A 16,211-nucleotide genomic window follows, 5' to 3' on the forward strand; every position below is an offset into this window, starting at 1 on the left:
CCAGCTGTTTCCTCTACTTAGTATATTAAATCACAGGGATGCCAGCTGATGGTGATAATCTCTGAGAAGATTGATTTCTTAACTGGAATTAATATACTAAGTATGTGTGTTTATGGATATATATAAATAATTTCACTGGCCATTTTACAGTCAGTAACTGTAAATAACTGCGAATATTCATAACTGCGAATCTAAATGGATTTCAACCAGACAGGTCTTGCTGTTTAGCAGATTGAGTCTGTAACATCTGTAGATAAAATGGGTGTAATGTGGAAGCACAATACATCCGGAGTGATTTTCAGAGACACTTTGTTGTGGGAAATTGATTTCTGATGTGATATCTTTCTAAAAGGGACTGCACACACAACTCAGGCAGGGTTAGCTCTGAATACCTTTGAGTCCTGAGTGTGAAAACTGCATTATACCCAACCCCAGCAGAGAGATGAGGAGGAAGTATACCAGGATCTTGTGGGTCTAAGAACAGGCTATATTGCACGTCACTTTAGAGGAGCAAAATACTCCCCCTTGCTCATTACCTTCTCTTCTGAGTCCCCTGGCTGGCAGGTAATAACTCCATCTCGTGAGCCCCCAGCAAACGTTGCTTTGCAGTTTGCAAGCCACTGTTTTCAGAAAGAAATGAAAGAAGATAATGTGTAAGGCCTATAGCTTGATTTGTAGAAAGGTAAACAGTATTTGTTTTCACACCATGGCCTGTAAACAAAATTCGGTGATTGTAATTTTTATTCACACAATTTGCTTTGACTATAATTAAAAAGATATATTTTTGACTTTTATTAGTATTTGAATCACATAAAACAAGAAAATGATTTAATTAATTGCTAAATAGGAGAAAGGAAAATGTTTCTAAAATATAAAGGTACTTTTTTTAAAAAAAAATAATAAATAATTCTGGTTCATATGTTCAGAAAGAAACATTTAGTGAATGTTAACTGAAAAAGATTTGACATTATCTTCAGTCTCCTGACACAGTACCATGCATACAAAAACAAGAAAATGGCAGAATCCAGCATACCGAGAGTGTTGCTTCTTTTCTGTTGTTGTACGTGTCCAGGTATTCTTGCAGTTCTAGGACACTGAACTTCAGCTTTTCAAGAAGGCCACAAGAGAGAAGCTGGAAAAATGAAATAAAAAACGCTAGTAAATGTCACTATAAAAGTATAAAAATACTGATAGAATAGAAAATATATTAGAGAACATATTTTGCAAAATAATAGATTTACAGATATTTGCACTGAAAACTGCTTGATTTTATGTTTATGCCACAAAGAATACTATACTGACAGCTCAATACCAACAGGTGCACCTATGATAATTTACACATGAAATCATTATCTGTGTTTAACAGCTTGGTGAAAGACTTCCCTAAAATAAAATACTGCTCAAAGCTTAACTAGTTAATCTCCACTGCTCTCTAATGGCATGACTTGCAGCTCTTCATGGCCAGAACTGCAGGCCAAAAGCAGACCCAAGATTAAACTTCAGAAGTTCCTACCTCAGTGCTCCTCTGTGAGGCCACACTATCATTAAGCTTTTGGACAAACATGGGCCAGAATGAAAACAACAAGAGCCACCTCATTTCCTAATATATATATATATATATATATATATATATATATATATATATTTATCATCCAGTTCACATTAGTTGACTCAAATGAAGCCACTAAACATATTTTCATCTTCCATGCTGAAGTCTATAAAAAATAGCTTCTCCTTTTCCATTTGTGAGGCAGACACTTGTTTTATACTACTTTTTGGCAGGCAGGCTCAACACATCCTATTGCTCATCTGTCAGTACTTACCTAATGAAGTAATATGAAAAATTAATAGAAATTTGATTAAGAACAAGACATAAATAGAGATGGGAGGCGGGTACCTTCTTGACATATCTGTTCAGGAGTTGCCCTAATGTGAAACAGTCAATGAAATACCACACTGCCACACAGTACGTGCCTTTTGAAAGGAGTATACTCACTGTTTCTGCATCTACAAAAAGAGTAGGACATTCTGAGCATGATGTTAGCATCTGGGAAGACCTCACAAACTTGGAGCCTATTCCTCGCAGGTTGTCTCCCAGGTAGCTAGCTGCATCGCAGGTTAGGAAGCAGAATCTTTTCTGAATATTCTGTAAAACAAAGTACAGCTTATCACATTCTTTACTCAGGTACAAGCTACTCTCATTTCTGAGGAAAATGGCATGCTTTTTTTTTGTTGTTTTGTTATTGCATGTGTCTTGCACAGTAATATGCAACAGAGACCATCTCCTTCTGGACAACTGAAGAACTGAATGCTTGCTCGAGGATACTGAGCAATAATTATTATCACAGTGTAGAGCCGGGCAGCTGTGAAACTAGTTACGGAGTTAGTAATTATCTACTGCTGAAATGTATTTTTATCAAGCTGATTCAATCTTTATACAGCTTTTTATCCACATGCATATTTTTTTTTTCTTCGTTGTACAGAGTTAACAAAGTTGACAAGCATATTACTTTTTCTGCCCATTCCGGGCATTGTTTTGTCAGTACACCACGTCAAGTGGCTAATCAGACAATATAATGGACATCCTAATGCCAAACAGCAGCACGAAAAAAAACCACAAAACAAAACAGAAAAGAACTTTTGCTTTGCCCTGTGGGAAAAACCTTCTTACTAAAACTTTTCTGCTGTTTGGGTGGACTCCAGAAATACCGCATTGCATCCGGGAATTCTTCTTCTCTCTCTCTCTTTTTTTTTTTTTTATTTTTATTTTTAATATTTTGAGTCTTGAAACAGTTTCATCTTCCAGAAACATTCTAGCACTGATATTTTCTTTTCAGTGGCTAATATAGAAAGCAAGTAGTAAATAAAAATATATTTTAATAAAAATAATAGTCTTGCAAGACCTGAAATAATTGTATTGATAAATACAGAGCAGGCTTCACTGCCAAAACATATCTCACTAAGGCCAACTGCCCAGCTGGCGGGAGCACCAGGAACATGTTGTTTACAATAAAAGTATGCAACACTTTTATATGATTCACCCCACATAACTTCAGGCATTTCTCTGAGGAATGTTAGTGAGGACCTATATCACCGTGAACATTCCTTACTGGAAAGAAGGGCTTTCTGAACAACTATTTGGGCAACAAACATATATATGGCCTTTACTGCACCTGTTCTGGGGCCTCAATGTGAAGTAATTAAAAATCAGGTGAGCTCAGTTCAGACATTATAGGTAACAGATGTTGCAGAAATGGATGTTTATTAAAAAAAAAAAAAAGCTAAAATCACATTGTAGGTAGGGTATACATCATAACTATTTTATAAAATAGTTAAAGAGAAACATTCTCGACAGCACCATTTCATCATTGCTTATCTGTGAAATTCTCTCTAAACTGAACTGGCTCTGTTCATAGCCAAGATTACATACATGTAGACTGGCATGATACTGGTACGGTACATTTCTACCATTTTGCTTCAACACAGAAAACAAAGCCCTACACATGTCACTTAGCACATAGATCGGATTCTCTGCAGCACTGAAACTGAAGTTAGAACAAGGGGCTTTTACTAATTACTACCAAAACAGGTAAATAATTATTTTTATGAGCAACTAGCAAAATCATCTAAATCATAGGGCTTGATGACAGTTGCTTATTTACTACTTGGATATCTTCTGAAAGACTAGGTCCAACTCTACAACTTTTGCTGACAGCTCTTCCATGAAAGGAAGGAGATCTAGATTTGAAACTAACCAACAGAGAAGAGATAGCTGAGAATGTAAAAGTGGAAGCAAGTTTAGAAAGATAGATCATGGGATAGAAACTTAGAGATACTGACTGGAAGGGAGCTCTGGAAAACACCTAGTCCATCCTTCACCTTGAAGTGGGACTGGTGCTAGCAACACTAGGTAAGGTCAGCCATGGATTTTTCTAGATGAGATGTGAAAGCTCCAAGGTCTGAGCTTCCACAGCCCCTCTGGGTAACCTTTTTAACGGCTGCAGTCCCTTCGTGGGGAGGAGTAACTGAGTTTATGATTCTGAGGCAACGATGAAGAGAGACCACAGAAAAAATACAGCTGAGTGCATTCAGAATTTGCAGGAAGGAGCCCATGAGAAGCAACTTCATGGGGAAAAGGAGATAAGAAGAGGCCATTTCTTTAAAGAAAAAGAGGACAGAAGTACATTCTGTACCACTTAAAGAGAAAATACATTAAGCCATATATCTGGCTAAATCATGAAGCCTTCACTCAGGGAAATACTCATGCAAAGAACAGAACATAAAACTATTCAATTACTAACTTGGGCACCAAAATTAGAATGATATTGTTGGCATGATAATCAGAGAGGTGGATGCCAAACAAATTAGAAATAGAGAGAATCACAAGAAAATATTCTAGAGATAATTAAGAGAAAGGCTAAGGACTCAAACTGGAGCTAACAGATGTTACTGAAAATGCCTTCTTTTGCCTTACTGCTCCCAGAAAGGACATCTGGGTACAGCTGAAACAGGTAAACATCAATTGGACTCAATAAAAAATCAGGTCAGAATGGATCTTTTTACATCATTGCAGATTAGGGAAATTCACGTTATGATAATTGTAATACTGGGTAAAGAAATCTACAAGCCATAATGATGATATTTGAGAACTCAGAGAACACAGGGTGTTGTTAAAAACATAAGGAAAGTGTTTATCTCAAAAAGCAAAAGGAATTACAAGTTCGGGGAACTGTGGGAATGTGTAAGAGATAAATAATAGACAGTACAGAACTCTTTACAGCCAATCACATAAAACCATTTAACTTCCATGAAAGGCTTAAATGCTATATGAGGAGAAGCAACTGGTATGTTGCATATTAATTCTTTTACTATCTTAGAAGTGAGGTAGAAAAACTTGGTCTAGAGGTAACTAGGTATGGAAAACCATACAAGGTAATTATCATCATCTCACTGTTCAATTTTAAAGATAAATTGAGCAGAATTCCACTGGGATCTGTCTTAGGCACTAACCAAGTCGTTAATGAAAATGCTGAATAATGGAACATATAACATGCATATTAAATGCATAGATGATTGAGTTGCAGTGCCTGCAAGCTCTTTGGGAGCCAGAGATCTTGATAGACTGGAGAAATGGTGCAGGAAAAGAAAGAAGGACAAGGTTGTATACCTAGACAGAAACAGTCAAGAGAGCACATTCAGGACGGAGAGTAACCAGAACGGCAAAATTCTGTAGAAAAAGATCTGCATACTAGATTGGATTACAAGTGAAAAATGAATTAACTCTACCCTACTGTAAAGTAGTTATCAGAAAGAAATTTTTACATAGAAATAACTTCTACATAACATCTAATCCAATTCTAGTCAGTGCTAATAAAAACTTAGGCTGAAGTAAAGAACCCGCTCTTGCTTTTCAAGGAATACACAGACTAACTGAAAAGAGCCCATAGCAACAGCTCGAAGTTTCAAAAATGTGGCTTATGGTGAAGGTTGGAAGAACTGAAATTAAACAAGAGAAAGTTTGGATAGGTGAAGTCATGATAGTGGTCTACAAACTACAAAGAAAAGAGGAGTATCACTATGGATAGAGCAAGCAGTCATGGACATAAAACACAGAAGTTTTGAAATGATTAGGAGTCACAACTAAGTACTGGACTACTTTGCCTAGGAATGTTTCGAAGTTTCATCTTAGCCTAGAAGTTAAGAACAGTTTAGAGAAAAAAGTTAAAAAGACCAAAACGAACAATGTAGTCGGGGCAAGATACGGACCATGAACTCCTTAGGTTCCTTCTTGCACTCATCTGTGAATGAGTTTAAACAATTTTAGTTTATTTTAATAACATACTTCCTCAAAACATTTTAGTCATAGCTTCATCAACACCTGATCAGTCTAGTGTTTATTATTCAGTAAACATATTCTTCCTCTACTGCATTCCTTTTCAGATATTCATGGAAGCAACAATCAATCCACTGTTAAAAATACAACAGACTTAAACACTGCCCTAAAGTATTAAAACTTGAAATGGTCAGAGACCATATATTGGTATCTGGGTATTTTACCTCACTAAATAAATTTATTTTGTAAATACACGGACTATCAGTTCTATACCAAGGTATCTCAGTATTGTCCTTTTGGGTGCAGATTACAGTGACTGAAGTGTTTCAAGCAAGGCCTGAATGCATCATATATTTTATGAAACGGGACTATTGGGAGTAATTGTGCCAACCATCACCATTATATCAACTATGCGTATGTATATGCCTGAATATAGTCGCTGTGTTTTCTGTGAACGTAAATAATAACAAAACATTCCCCCATTTTTTTTCTTGTTAACATGATGTTTCCTCTTCTGGGAAGAGGATTTTTAGTAACAAAAAGGCTCAACTGTGGAAACTACTTGCTGGCTCTCAAACGTACTTGTCTTAATCAGATGGTCTTCTGGAAGACATTTGATTTGACAGAATACAAAGAGGCAGCTTAGAGCAGACAGTTGTAAGGATTATCCAGAGATCTCTGAGATACGACCAGTTTACAGGAAAAGTACTTCAATAATTTCAGGAATTTTAAACAAGCTTTGCGTATTGTGGGCAAACATCCAGGATACCATCAACTTGATGCAGACCAAAATGTAGGTGCCCTGGAAAATGCACTTCCTTCACTTCACTAACTATTTAGTTGACAGGCTATTCCAAACAAGGATTTTGTTTCACAGTTAAATATTTTGGCAGTACTTTCTTCGTGATCCTAGCAAATATTGGTCTTTTTTCTCAAGCTTCCTGTTTGTGAGGGTCAAAAATCTTTTAAGTTATTGGATGAGTAGTAAAGTTTAACAGTGCAAACAATACAATTCCAGAGAAGCTGAGATCTTGTGAAAAAAAAATATCTGGAAAAATAACAGAGCTATTTTTATAAACGAAAAATACATGTGTAGCTCCATCTAGAAAATCCTGGTTTGTTGATACTATTAATACCTTCAAATTTTCTTTGCTGTTTTTCATGTTATACCATTATTGAAAAACCTTTTGAGAGCAGTATTGAATCTTTCTTATCCAGTTATCTGAAAAACATTACTAGGCTACCTTTCAAAAACAGGAGAAGCGAGTGCACTGTGTGTATGTCATGATTTGGATTTATATAGGCACTTCACAGGTAATGTTTAGGTCTTGCATTACATTATATTTATTTTTTTGCTTTTCAAAAGTACATGACACCATTTCCATCTCACCTCTTCAAGGAGGACAAAAAGGACAAATAACTCTCAAAATACTTGAACAGGGCCACTAATCTCTAGGACTGATGTGTATTTTGACTTTTTTTGCTGTTACATCATGAAGAAACACAGGGTTAATTTTCAAAGTTGACCTGTCATGCACTTAAGTCAATGCTGGGAGTTTTTTTTCAAATGGTCATTTATCGGACAGTGTTCAAAAGAATGCCTATCTTTAGGTACCCATATTTAAAGTGGTACGGTGTTTATAAGAGGATGCAGTGTAAAGCTAGAGAAGGTATGCAATTAACTGCAGAGGAAATAGGATGGAAAAGACAGTCCTAAAGCATGATGCTTCTTTCGTGTAAGAACTGTCTTAAATATACCAAAGGATCTTGAGATGGTATATTTATTAGCAGGGTCCCTCTTTGCTAATAAAAAAAATTGCATACTCCGAGACCACAGGTAATTTAAATCTGCATGAAGTTACGTAACTGTTTTGTACTCTGCTGCAGAATGTGATACGTCCTGCAGCTGCCTCATATAAAGCAGGAAAAACAATAAAAAATGCTTTAAAACTAATTACATGCAAATACAGACAGTGATTTCTTAGAACAGCTTATACATTTAATGTCTTTTTTCTTATTTTCTTGCATGATTCTTATCTTTGTATGCACACAGTTTTAGAAAGAAAAAATGCATTTCTAGTCTTTAGACACATTCTCTGGAATTTATTTTATATGATGGCAGTTGGATATTTCTATTCAAATTATTAGCTACAAAATATTTAATAATGTTGACATTTACATTGGACATGGTCAAATTTCAACAGGTTATGTTGAAATAACAGGTTAACAATAGTTTCAGATGGAAAGGCTATTTCCTCTCTCTTACAGTTGTTGTTTCAGACTACTTCTAAAGTACAGAATAAAATACTCTTTGAAGTGGATCCGCGTTTTGTAATGTTATCTTCAAAGCCGCAACTATGAGATACATGTTACTTTTATGACAAAACTAGTCCTAGAGGACAGTTTTGCATGATAGTCTAGTATAATTCTGTAACACGCAAAATTAAAACAGTGACACCACTGTTAGTTCATCACTAGTACCACTATTAGAGCCATCCTAATAGCCATGCACAATCTAAACATTTTGATGTTATCTCTTAAATGTATTTTCTCACCTTAAACAGGGAAGAGAACACATGAAATGTATAAACTGCACAGGAACCATCAGAATCGCACATGAGCTGGTTGATATGACTACGCCAGGCTTCTTCTGCATCGTCACAGGCTGCTGGCTGAAATGCAGCAAGGATGGCAGAAAAAAATGGCGAGGGTGGAGGGGAGGCATTTCGATCAACATCTCCAAAACTGAAGGAGAAAAGAAAATAAACTGTGATGAAAGGAAAATAATGAGAAGGTGTCAGATAAAATACACTATAATTGACAGATGTAATCACAGGACCAATTACAGCATCTTTCTAAAGATACTCATCAACTTTCAAGTTACTTTTGAAAACTGGCAAGATGTTGGCCACAATGAGAAAAACATCCAAATGAGAATTCCGATCATCATCTATATTTCCCCATCCTGGGATACTTGAATTGCTTTATCATAAAATGGTTTGGAGGAAGAAGGTTAAAACTTCACAGGATGATAGAAGCCAAGATGAAAGACACCTCTTCTGGGAAAACTTGGTTATAATAATGTATAGCAAAACGTATATTTTGAAAAAAATATCTCAGCCTGTACAAACATTATACATTCTGACCCATTTGGTTTATCACACTCCCCCTGCTAATATAACGGATGGGAGAAGATCTCTCTCTTCTCCCCATTCATAAGACTTCTCATCATTCCGCCATGGTCAATGAAACTGGTTGACTTCAATTTATAAAGGGTACTAAGCTACTTGACCCTTTGGGGTGGAGAAATACTTCCTATGGCTCCCAAGAACAGGAGTCGTGATTCTGAAATGTGGCACAAAGAAAGAAAGAGAAGGCCTCTCTATGCATCCTTACTACTTTACTCTTCATAAAAAGATGTTGACTGCAATCTAACTCAGCATCCAAAATCTGAAGCAGCTGCACATGGCAAGGAAACATCTTGATGCTTTGGTGCAACATTTACTGGGGTCCTGCCATGATCATCTGGAGGCTTCAACTGTACACAGTACTTCAACAGTACACAGATTTTTGACAGTACTGTGACCTCCTTATGACCCACAAGCAATAAGAAGGATGAATGCATGGTTGATCTGTTGAACAGTCAACTAAGCAGAATTTATGTTACTGCAAAACTTTAAAAATCATTTTTTTTTTTTAAATTTATTATGTGTTTAATGACTGCCTAGATGTGTAAGGAAAACAGGATATGAACTGTTCATACAGAGAGTCTTGTTCTTTTTGGAGTTGAACAATAAACCTGCTGATAATTTTGACACTGTCTTCATACTCTAAACTCACAAGAGCTTTACATCTCCAGTGACCAAAAGAGCCATTCCATGATATAACTAACACCTTACTACCACTTTTGTTGTACAACATAACAGCAGTTTTACATACACTAATATATACAAGTACCTGGTAAGAGCGAATTGTTCCAGCCTGTCAACTTTCTCTTCAGTCTCTGTCATATCCAGACTAAGGCTATCACTGCATTCAAATGCTCCAGGGAGTTCATTTGTAGACCCAGAAAGGTCATCCTCATGTACTGCTATATCTTGCTCTTCATGTACAGCTTCAACCTAGGGGAGTGAATGATGATGTCTTAGAAAACAGCAAATTAGTAAGTTAATACCACTAATACCTAGAAAGTGCTTAATGAAAAAAAGAAAACACACATACTTGACAGAACATTAAATTGCACAGTTATTAATCCCTATACTATAAAAGACATGAACCAAGTTAAACTTCAGTAAAAATACTGTATTTGCTTAACTTGAGGTCTTGGACCGATGTTGGTTTTAAGTATTTCTTCAACTCAATTTGTCTAGCAAAGAATTTCAGATTTCAATATAGTTGGCATCATAACAGGGAAGTATTTTTTTTTTTTTCAGGAAAAACAATAGGGTTCTTCTTACTGCCAGGCTGTCCTCGCCATTTAGCACTTTGCAGGGTCCAAGAGTATATTAACAACTCTCAAAACATATTGAAAACAATCACTGTCTGGAAGATTGTATGCATGCTTAGAATTGAGTTATTCTTAGCATGTCATATTTACATAGTAACTGCCATTCAAGAGGAACCCAGGCCATGAAAAGGATTATGCTTCTATCATTTCCTTCCCCACCTCTTTTTTTTTTTTTTTTTCAGTCCATTAGCATCTAAAGCTAATGGACACCTCTGATTGCCTCTCTTGATTTCTTCTTGAAATCTTTCCAATTTGTCTTGCATTTTTAGTCTGAACAAATTTTGTTTCAGTTTTAACCTTTTGCCATTTGTCTGCACCATCCACAGCATTTCTCCAAAGCAGTTCCTGTTGGGATGACTGCAATGTGAAGTACATAAACTTTATTCTTTCTTCTTTTCTGTTTGAGGTGTCTCATGAGGTGTGTGCTTATGCACAGATGTATATGTGCATGTATTTATGTGTGATGTGGGCTGGTAGGGAGGGAAGTTTATGGCAAGTTGAATTTGAAGTGAAAAGAGGCCCTCTGCAGGTTACCAGACAGGTGTGAATCCTGCAGATAAATTTTTGGGATTTGGATTTCTGAAAATTAAACAAGATAAGAAATTAAGTAGGAGAAAGGTGGTTGATTTTTTTCTTTAATAACCTGAAGTGATAAGAGTATTTCTGAGTCCAAGAGGGATGAAATGAATCACAGCACAAACTGTTCTGAAAAGAGAAATAAAAGCTAAAAGGCTGGATTATGAGAATAGGAGCCAGAGCAACTGTCAAGAAGCATAAATGTTTTATGCTTTGTCAAGAAGAAGGTAGTATTAACCACTTTCAAACATGAAATGCTACTACTGAACTATTGGTTTGTTTATGGCAATGAGAGTGTTTGTATGAGGAAAACACAGTTTGATGGGATAAAGTGCAAAGAAAGGTGAAACAAACACCTCCCATCCACTGGAGTCCAACAAGATGTTCAAAAAAGAAAAAAAGTGAATTCTAAAGATTCATGTAGCAATGGATTTCACATGTAGGATTAGAATACACTTCCAAAATAGAGGAGTTTTGATAACTTGAAAAATATGTAAGATAATGTTATCTTAATCTTTGCATCCACATAGCGTAATCTACCATTGCCTTCTGATCCCTTATAAATACTATCTTAAATTATTGCTGTTACTATCTTTAATAGAAAATAAGTTTAATCAACTTCTTCTGATTAACAATATCATCTGGATTTTGGCACTGAGACATTTGAGAAGGCCTTTTAATGTCTGTTGCTCTCATTCACTGCATCTATTTAAAAGCAGAGGTGATATTTTTGTTTTTGATTGTGATGCAACAACTAAACCTTGTCATATAGCACTAAAGAAGTAACAAACATTTTCCTCTGCATTGTTGACATACCATTAGCACTCTGGAAATAAAATCTCAGACAAAAAGCGAAACAAGAAAGGACTCAGATTTTGTGTTATCAAATTAAGTAAAAATTACTGAGGTGAAAGTTTCAAGTTTTCTGACTAAAAATTGGATGACTTCTTCCTTAAAATAAACACCAAACCAAGCATTTTAACTTTATTTATACTTCCTACAGTTTGTTTTGAGTAAAAACACAGAAGTATGCATACTAGAAGAAAATCTCTTTGAGGTAAAAAAACACTAAGAAGGCATTCTGTGTAGAGTTTATCAGTTCAAGTATCCTTCGAACATTGGCAAATCCCTGTCAACTTGGGTCACGTACCTCACTAACTTCAAACCTGTCTCAGGACTAAGTGAATTTGCCTGTCAACCTCACAAGAAACCACTGTGCTTTTTCATTATTTACATATTTTCTGTTTCCAAAGCTTTGTGCTGAACACTGGTGCGTTACATATTGGGGCATTAAAGACATTTTCATAGTAAAGATTACAAACCCCAGGCCTACACAAAACTTCTGAACTGTGATTTGCAATTCTTAATGTGCGGCACCAACAGCTACTACATCTGAAGGTACAGGATTAGCCGCAGTCACCACCTGCAAACGTATCTGTTCAGACTATAGCTTCCTGAACTGAAATTCTGCCAACTTCTGCTTATAGACAAGTTATTATGTAGAAATTACCAAGAGTTGTTTTGACAAATGATAATCAGTTCATATTTTCCACAACCATTATTTTAAGAAGCTTCCCTCCTCCCTGATCCTTAAGCACATTTCCCTCCTTCTGTCCTTTCTCCCTCTTAGGGAGGTTTCTAGCACAATTAGTCCAATACTGAGCACAATTCCAACCTCCTTTTCTACAACCTGTCATCTAGAATTCTAGTTTCTGTAACTTCAGTAACATGCAGTGTACCCATTACTTGCGTGGCTGCATTTGGAACGGACCAAAAGCAAGAACAGGAATGAAAGCTGAGGAATACACGAGGTAACTATTTTCCTCCCCTGTTCTATTCTTACACTGCTCTTCTGCATAAGAAATCCAATCCAGACAGGACAGAGAAAGCTTTACTGTTAAGGCAGAAGTGTCATAAAGCCACAATAAAAAACCTTCAGATTATATTTCTGGAAAGAAAGTGTTCACCTAATCTCCCCAAACCAGAAGTATTATCAAACAGGAAATTAAAGAAACTGCCCTCACACTGACAACCATTTACCAACCTTACATTACGTTCGTCTTCTGATACATTTGTCTGAAATAAACTGTGATGAACATGGTTGTTTTATCCTCACAAATCCTTCTGCCTCCTTCCACCCAAGATGGCTTAATACTGTGGTCATGAATTTAAAATTTCTGAGTGTCTGCCAAAAGGCAAGAACTGAATCCAGTGCACACAACTATACAATAGGTTCCCACATACAAAAAAATCTCAGTGAATACATGCATACACCCACCCCATGAGTTGGCATATTGTTCTGTTAAATCAGCATGAAGAACAAAAAAGTATTCCTTTAGAGTTGTAACTTGTACCCAGTTCATGAATTTGTCTTCTAATGAGCTAGTAGCATCTTGGTGTATATAGTGCAATATCCTCAAGAAACAACAAATAAAAGCTTTTAATAAAGAAAGCATAAGTAGAACAGAAAGGTTATGAGTGTTCAGGAGCATATGAATATACTGAATTATACCATTATGTACAGGAAGTCAGAATATACTTGCTTTCATGGATCAAACCTTTCATGAACGTCTAAGTAAAATAAACTTGTCAATATGTTACATTAAATTCATTGTAGTTGGAAAAGAAAGTAAAATTTTATTCACCTTGGATCCTTCAGACACTTGGAGATTATTCATATCAGGCAAAGACCCATCAAAGCTAGATGTTCCTATATTAAAATGATGAGGGTCTGCTGAAGTTGTGTCACACGATGTAGAAAGTGAGTCAATGTGGTTTGTATCCTCAGAGGGGGAAAGATTTATAATCTGTGCAAAATACATCAAAAGCACAAAAGAACTGAGTATACAGCTACCTTACCAAACATCGTTTTTATGAACATGCAAAGCAAACATTATATTAAAGGACAGTGACGGTGGCTCTATTAGCCTGTACATGTAGTCACAGTATAACCCTTTCAATATTTTTATCACAGAAATTGTATGCAAGCATCCCAGAAGTTAACAATGAAAACCTGACCCAGTTTGCAAAATGGAAGTCTTGTTCTATTCTTTCAGTATTCAATTTATCAGATAGATTTACTACTGGTCACTTACGCAATTTGTGAAAAAAGGCTATCTAATCAGATACGATGCTTTCTGTGTTTTGAATTTTGCATTAAAATTCTTGCATACATTTTCAAATAAGGGAAAAGCAAACAATGAGAAAATACCGCATTGAATGCCATCCCCCAGAGTCAGCTGATTAGATTGCACCTGGACAAGAGGAAACTAAAAGCCCAGCTTATTTAAAACACAGCACAATCTATTGTTAAATTGCAGGTTTGCAACTCACTAGGTCTGAGTTCTCCAAGATTTGGCTGGTGGTCAGGTCCTCCTCCTCTGATGACTCATCTGAGTCCTCAGGGTTCATTTTGTTCAGGCTGGGCGTGCTCCCTGAGAGTTGGCTCTCCTCCAGCAGCTGCATGTCACACTTGTCCAGGCTATCCAGAGACCGTCTACGAACTCCCCAGTTGAAGTTGTCCATGCTCTCACCCTGAAATGGGATGTAGGGTCAGCTTCCTTGATTTGATACTCATCATATACAACGAATTAATCATTAGATCAAAGTTAGGTCAGGAAATATTTTTTTTAAATGTAAAAATATAATACAAATTTGATATAGACAATACAAATTTGATATAGACATTATTTTGTTAAGCTATAATGTAACAGGAGCATTTAAAATTGTCCAGCGCTTCACCTGCAGGTAAGAGCAGAAGCATGGAAATGACAGTTAAATGAAGAGTCATTCTTTTCAGTATTAGATGTGTTTCATGCATTTGCCAATTTAACAATTCATTTGTTTTGTAAGTCCATGTATACACACATCTCAATACCAGTAGAGCAATGACAGGCAAAAGGGAAGTTTGGAAACAACTTTAAGGTCTTTTGCCCATGATGTTTAAAAATATTAGGAGCATGGGTCATAGCAATGTTTCAGCCATGAAACATATGTTAAATTTTTAATTTCTTCTTTATGTACATTACCATAGCAATGAGTTAAGGCAGATTTGAATGCACCCTTCATTTAGCACGCAAAATGTAATAGCTGAAGCAGCACTCCTTTTAACTTTTATTCAAGCCTATGTGGTTTATTTTTGTAATTTGAACTTAGCTGAGTTACTTGGAAGAATACTTTGAGAAGTATAGTACCAAATAAGATTTCACTTTTTAAGTGAAAAATTTCACTTTTTTCAGTTTCAGTCAAGTGAACTTGGTTAACTTTCAATTTGGATTTTCACATACAGTTGCATGAAGCTGAATGCATTAAGCAAATTGCATAACTTTGTTAAGCTGGTGAACTGCTACAAAGATCACTTAATTTCTTTCATGTATAAAGGTGACAAATAGTTTTCCACCATTTTTCCATTTGTTTATTTATATTTTCAGCAGACTGTACTTGGTATCACTAGTTAACCCTAATTCTCTTGCTCCCTTAGTCAAGTCTGGCCGGGTTCCTCTCCAACAATGCAAGAGCATCTGCAAGCGCTCCTGCTATGGATGATGGAGCCCAAATGAGCCTTACAAAGCAAGGGAAGGTCTACCCAGAAGCATCCAGCAGCAGCTTTGAGCCCTTTCTCTAGGTGAAAACCCTCAACATCAACATGGGAAGGAAATTGATGAGGAAAGAAATGTTTCTTAAAGTTCAAAGATGCCTTCTTAAAACAAGACTGTAAGAAGCAACATTCTTAAACAAGCAAAGCAAGTGCTCAAAATTCAAGTTGGCAGTGATCTTTTAAATATGGAACAGCTGGATTTGAGAAAAATATAGCTCTGCCTAAAAAAATCATAAATATTAGCAAATCACTGATTATAGAAGAAGTTTCTCTCGGGCTCACACAGATTAAAATTATGTTCAATCATAGAAAAAAGTCTCAGTTCAGTAATGTACTTCAGCAGATTTCTGTTTTTAAACACTTGAGTAATCCCTATTCAGGACTCAGACATTTACTGAGTGGGTGCCTCAAAGTGCTTAATGTGCAATTAATTCAATAGCAGTCTAACCTCCTAAACAATCAAACAACTTGCACAAACAGATCTTATTTTGCATCATTGCCCTTTAATGCGATGGATTTTGGAGAATGATTGGATACAGTTCAGTTTTATGAGACTCTGCTCACCTTTCATGAAAAAGTATTAGGAAAAAAGAAAGATGCATTTTTAGAAAAAAAAATATCCAAAAATGCAAGAACTGTAATCCACAAGAACATGTAGAATTAAGGAAGACATTATATTTAAGAACAAATGAAAACGA

At 36.0% G+C, this 16,211-nt stretch overlaps 1 protein-coding gene across 14 annotated transcripts in view; it reads right to left on the minus strand.

Annotated features, from left to right (window-relative positions):
* The window catches only part of FRY (FRY microtubule binding protein), a 234,580-nt gene that overhangs the window by 12,595 nt on the left and 205,774 nt on the right, over positions 1 to 16,211 (minus strand). For 13 of the 14 annotated variants that reach the window (XM_072032630.1, XM_072032633.1, XM_072032632.1 and 10 more), the window contains 7 exons: positions 14,250 to 14,450; positions 13,562 to 13,723; positions 9,791 to 9,954; positions 8,389 to 8,578; positions 1,997 to 2,146; positions 1,034 to 1,132; positions 537 to 620 (listed from right to left, as the gene is read on the minus strand). In XM_072032630.1, coding sequence (XP_071888731.1) covers positions 537 to 620; positions 1,034 to 1,132; positions 1,997 to 2,146; positions 8,389 to 8,578; positions 9,791 to 9,954; positions 13,562 to 13,723; positions 14,250 to 14,450 — 1,050 coding nt within the window. Of the gene's footprint in view, positions 1 to 536; positions 621 to 1,033; positions 1,133 to 1,996; positions 2,147 to 8,388; positions 8,579 to 9,790; positions 9,977 to 13,561; positions 13,724 to 14,249; positions 14,451 to 16,211 lie in introns of those variants that run through there. The other variant, XM_072032637.1, reaches the window with a different exon arrangement.

The sequence above is a fragment of the Anas platyrhynchos genome, chromosome 1 (assembly GCF_047663525.1).
Source record: "Anas platyrhynchos isolate ZD024472 breed Pekin duck chromosome 1, IASCAAS_PekinDuck_T2T, whole genome shotgun sequence".
In the NCBI taxonomy this organism is placed as follows: domain Eukaryota; kingdom Metazoa; phylum Chordata; class Aves; order Anseriformes; family Anatidae; genus Anas; species Anas platyrhynchos.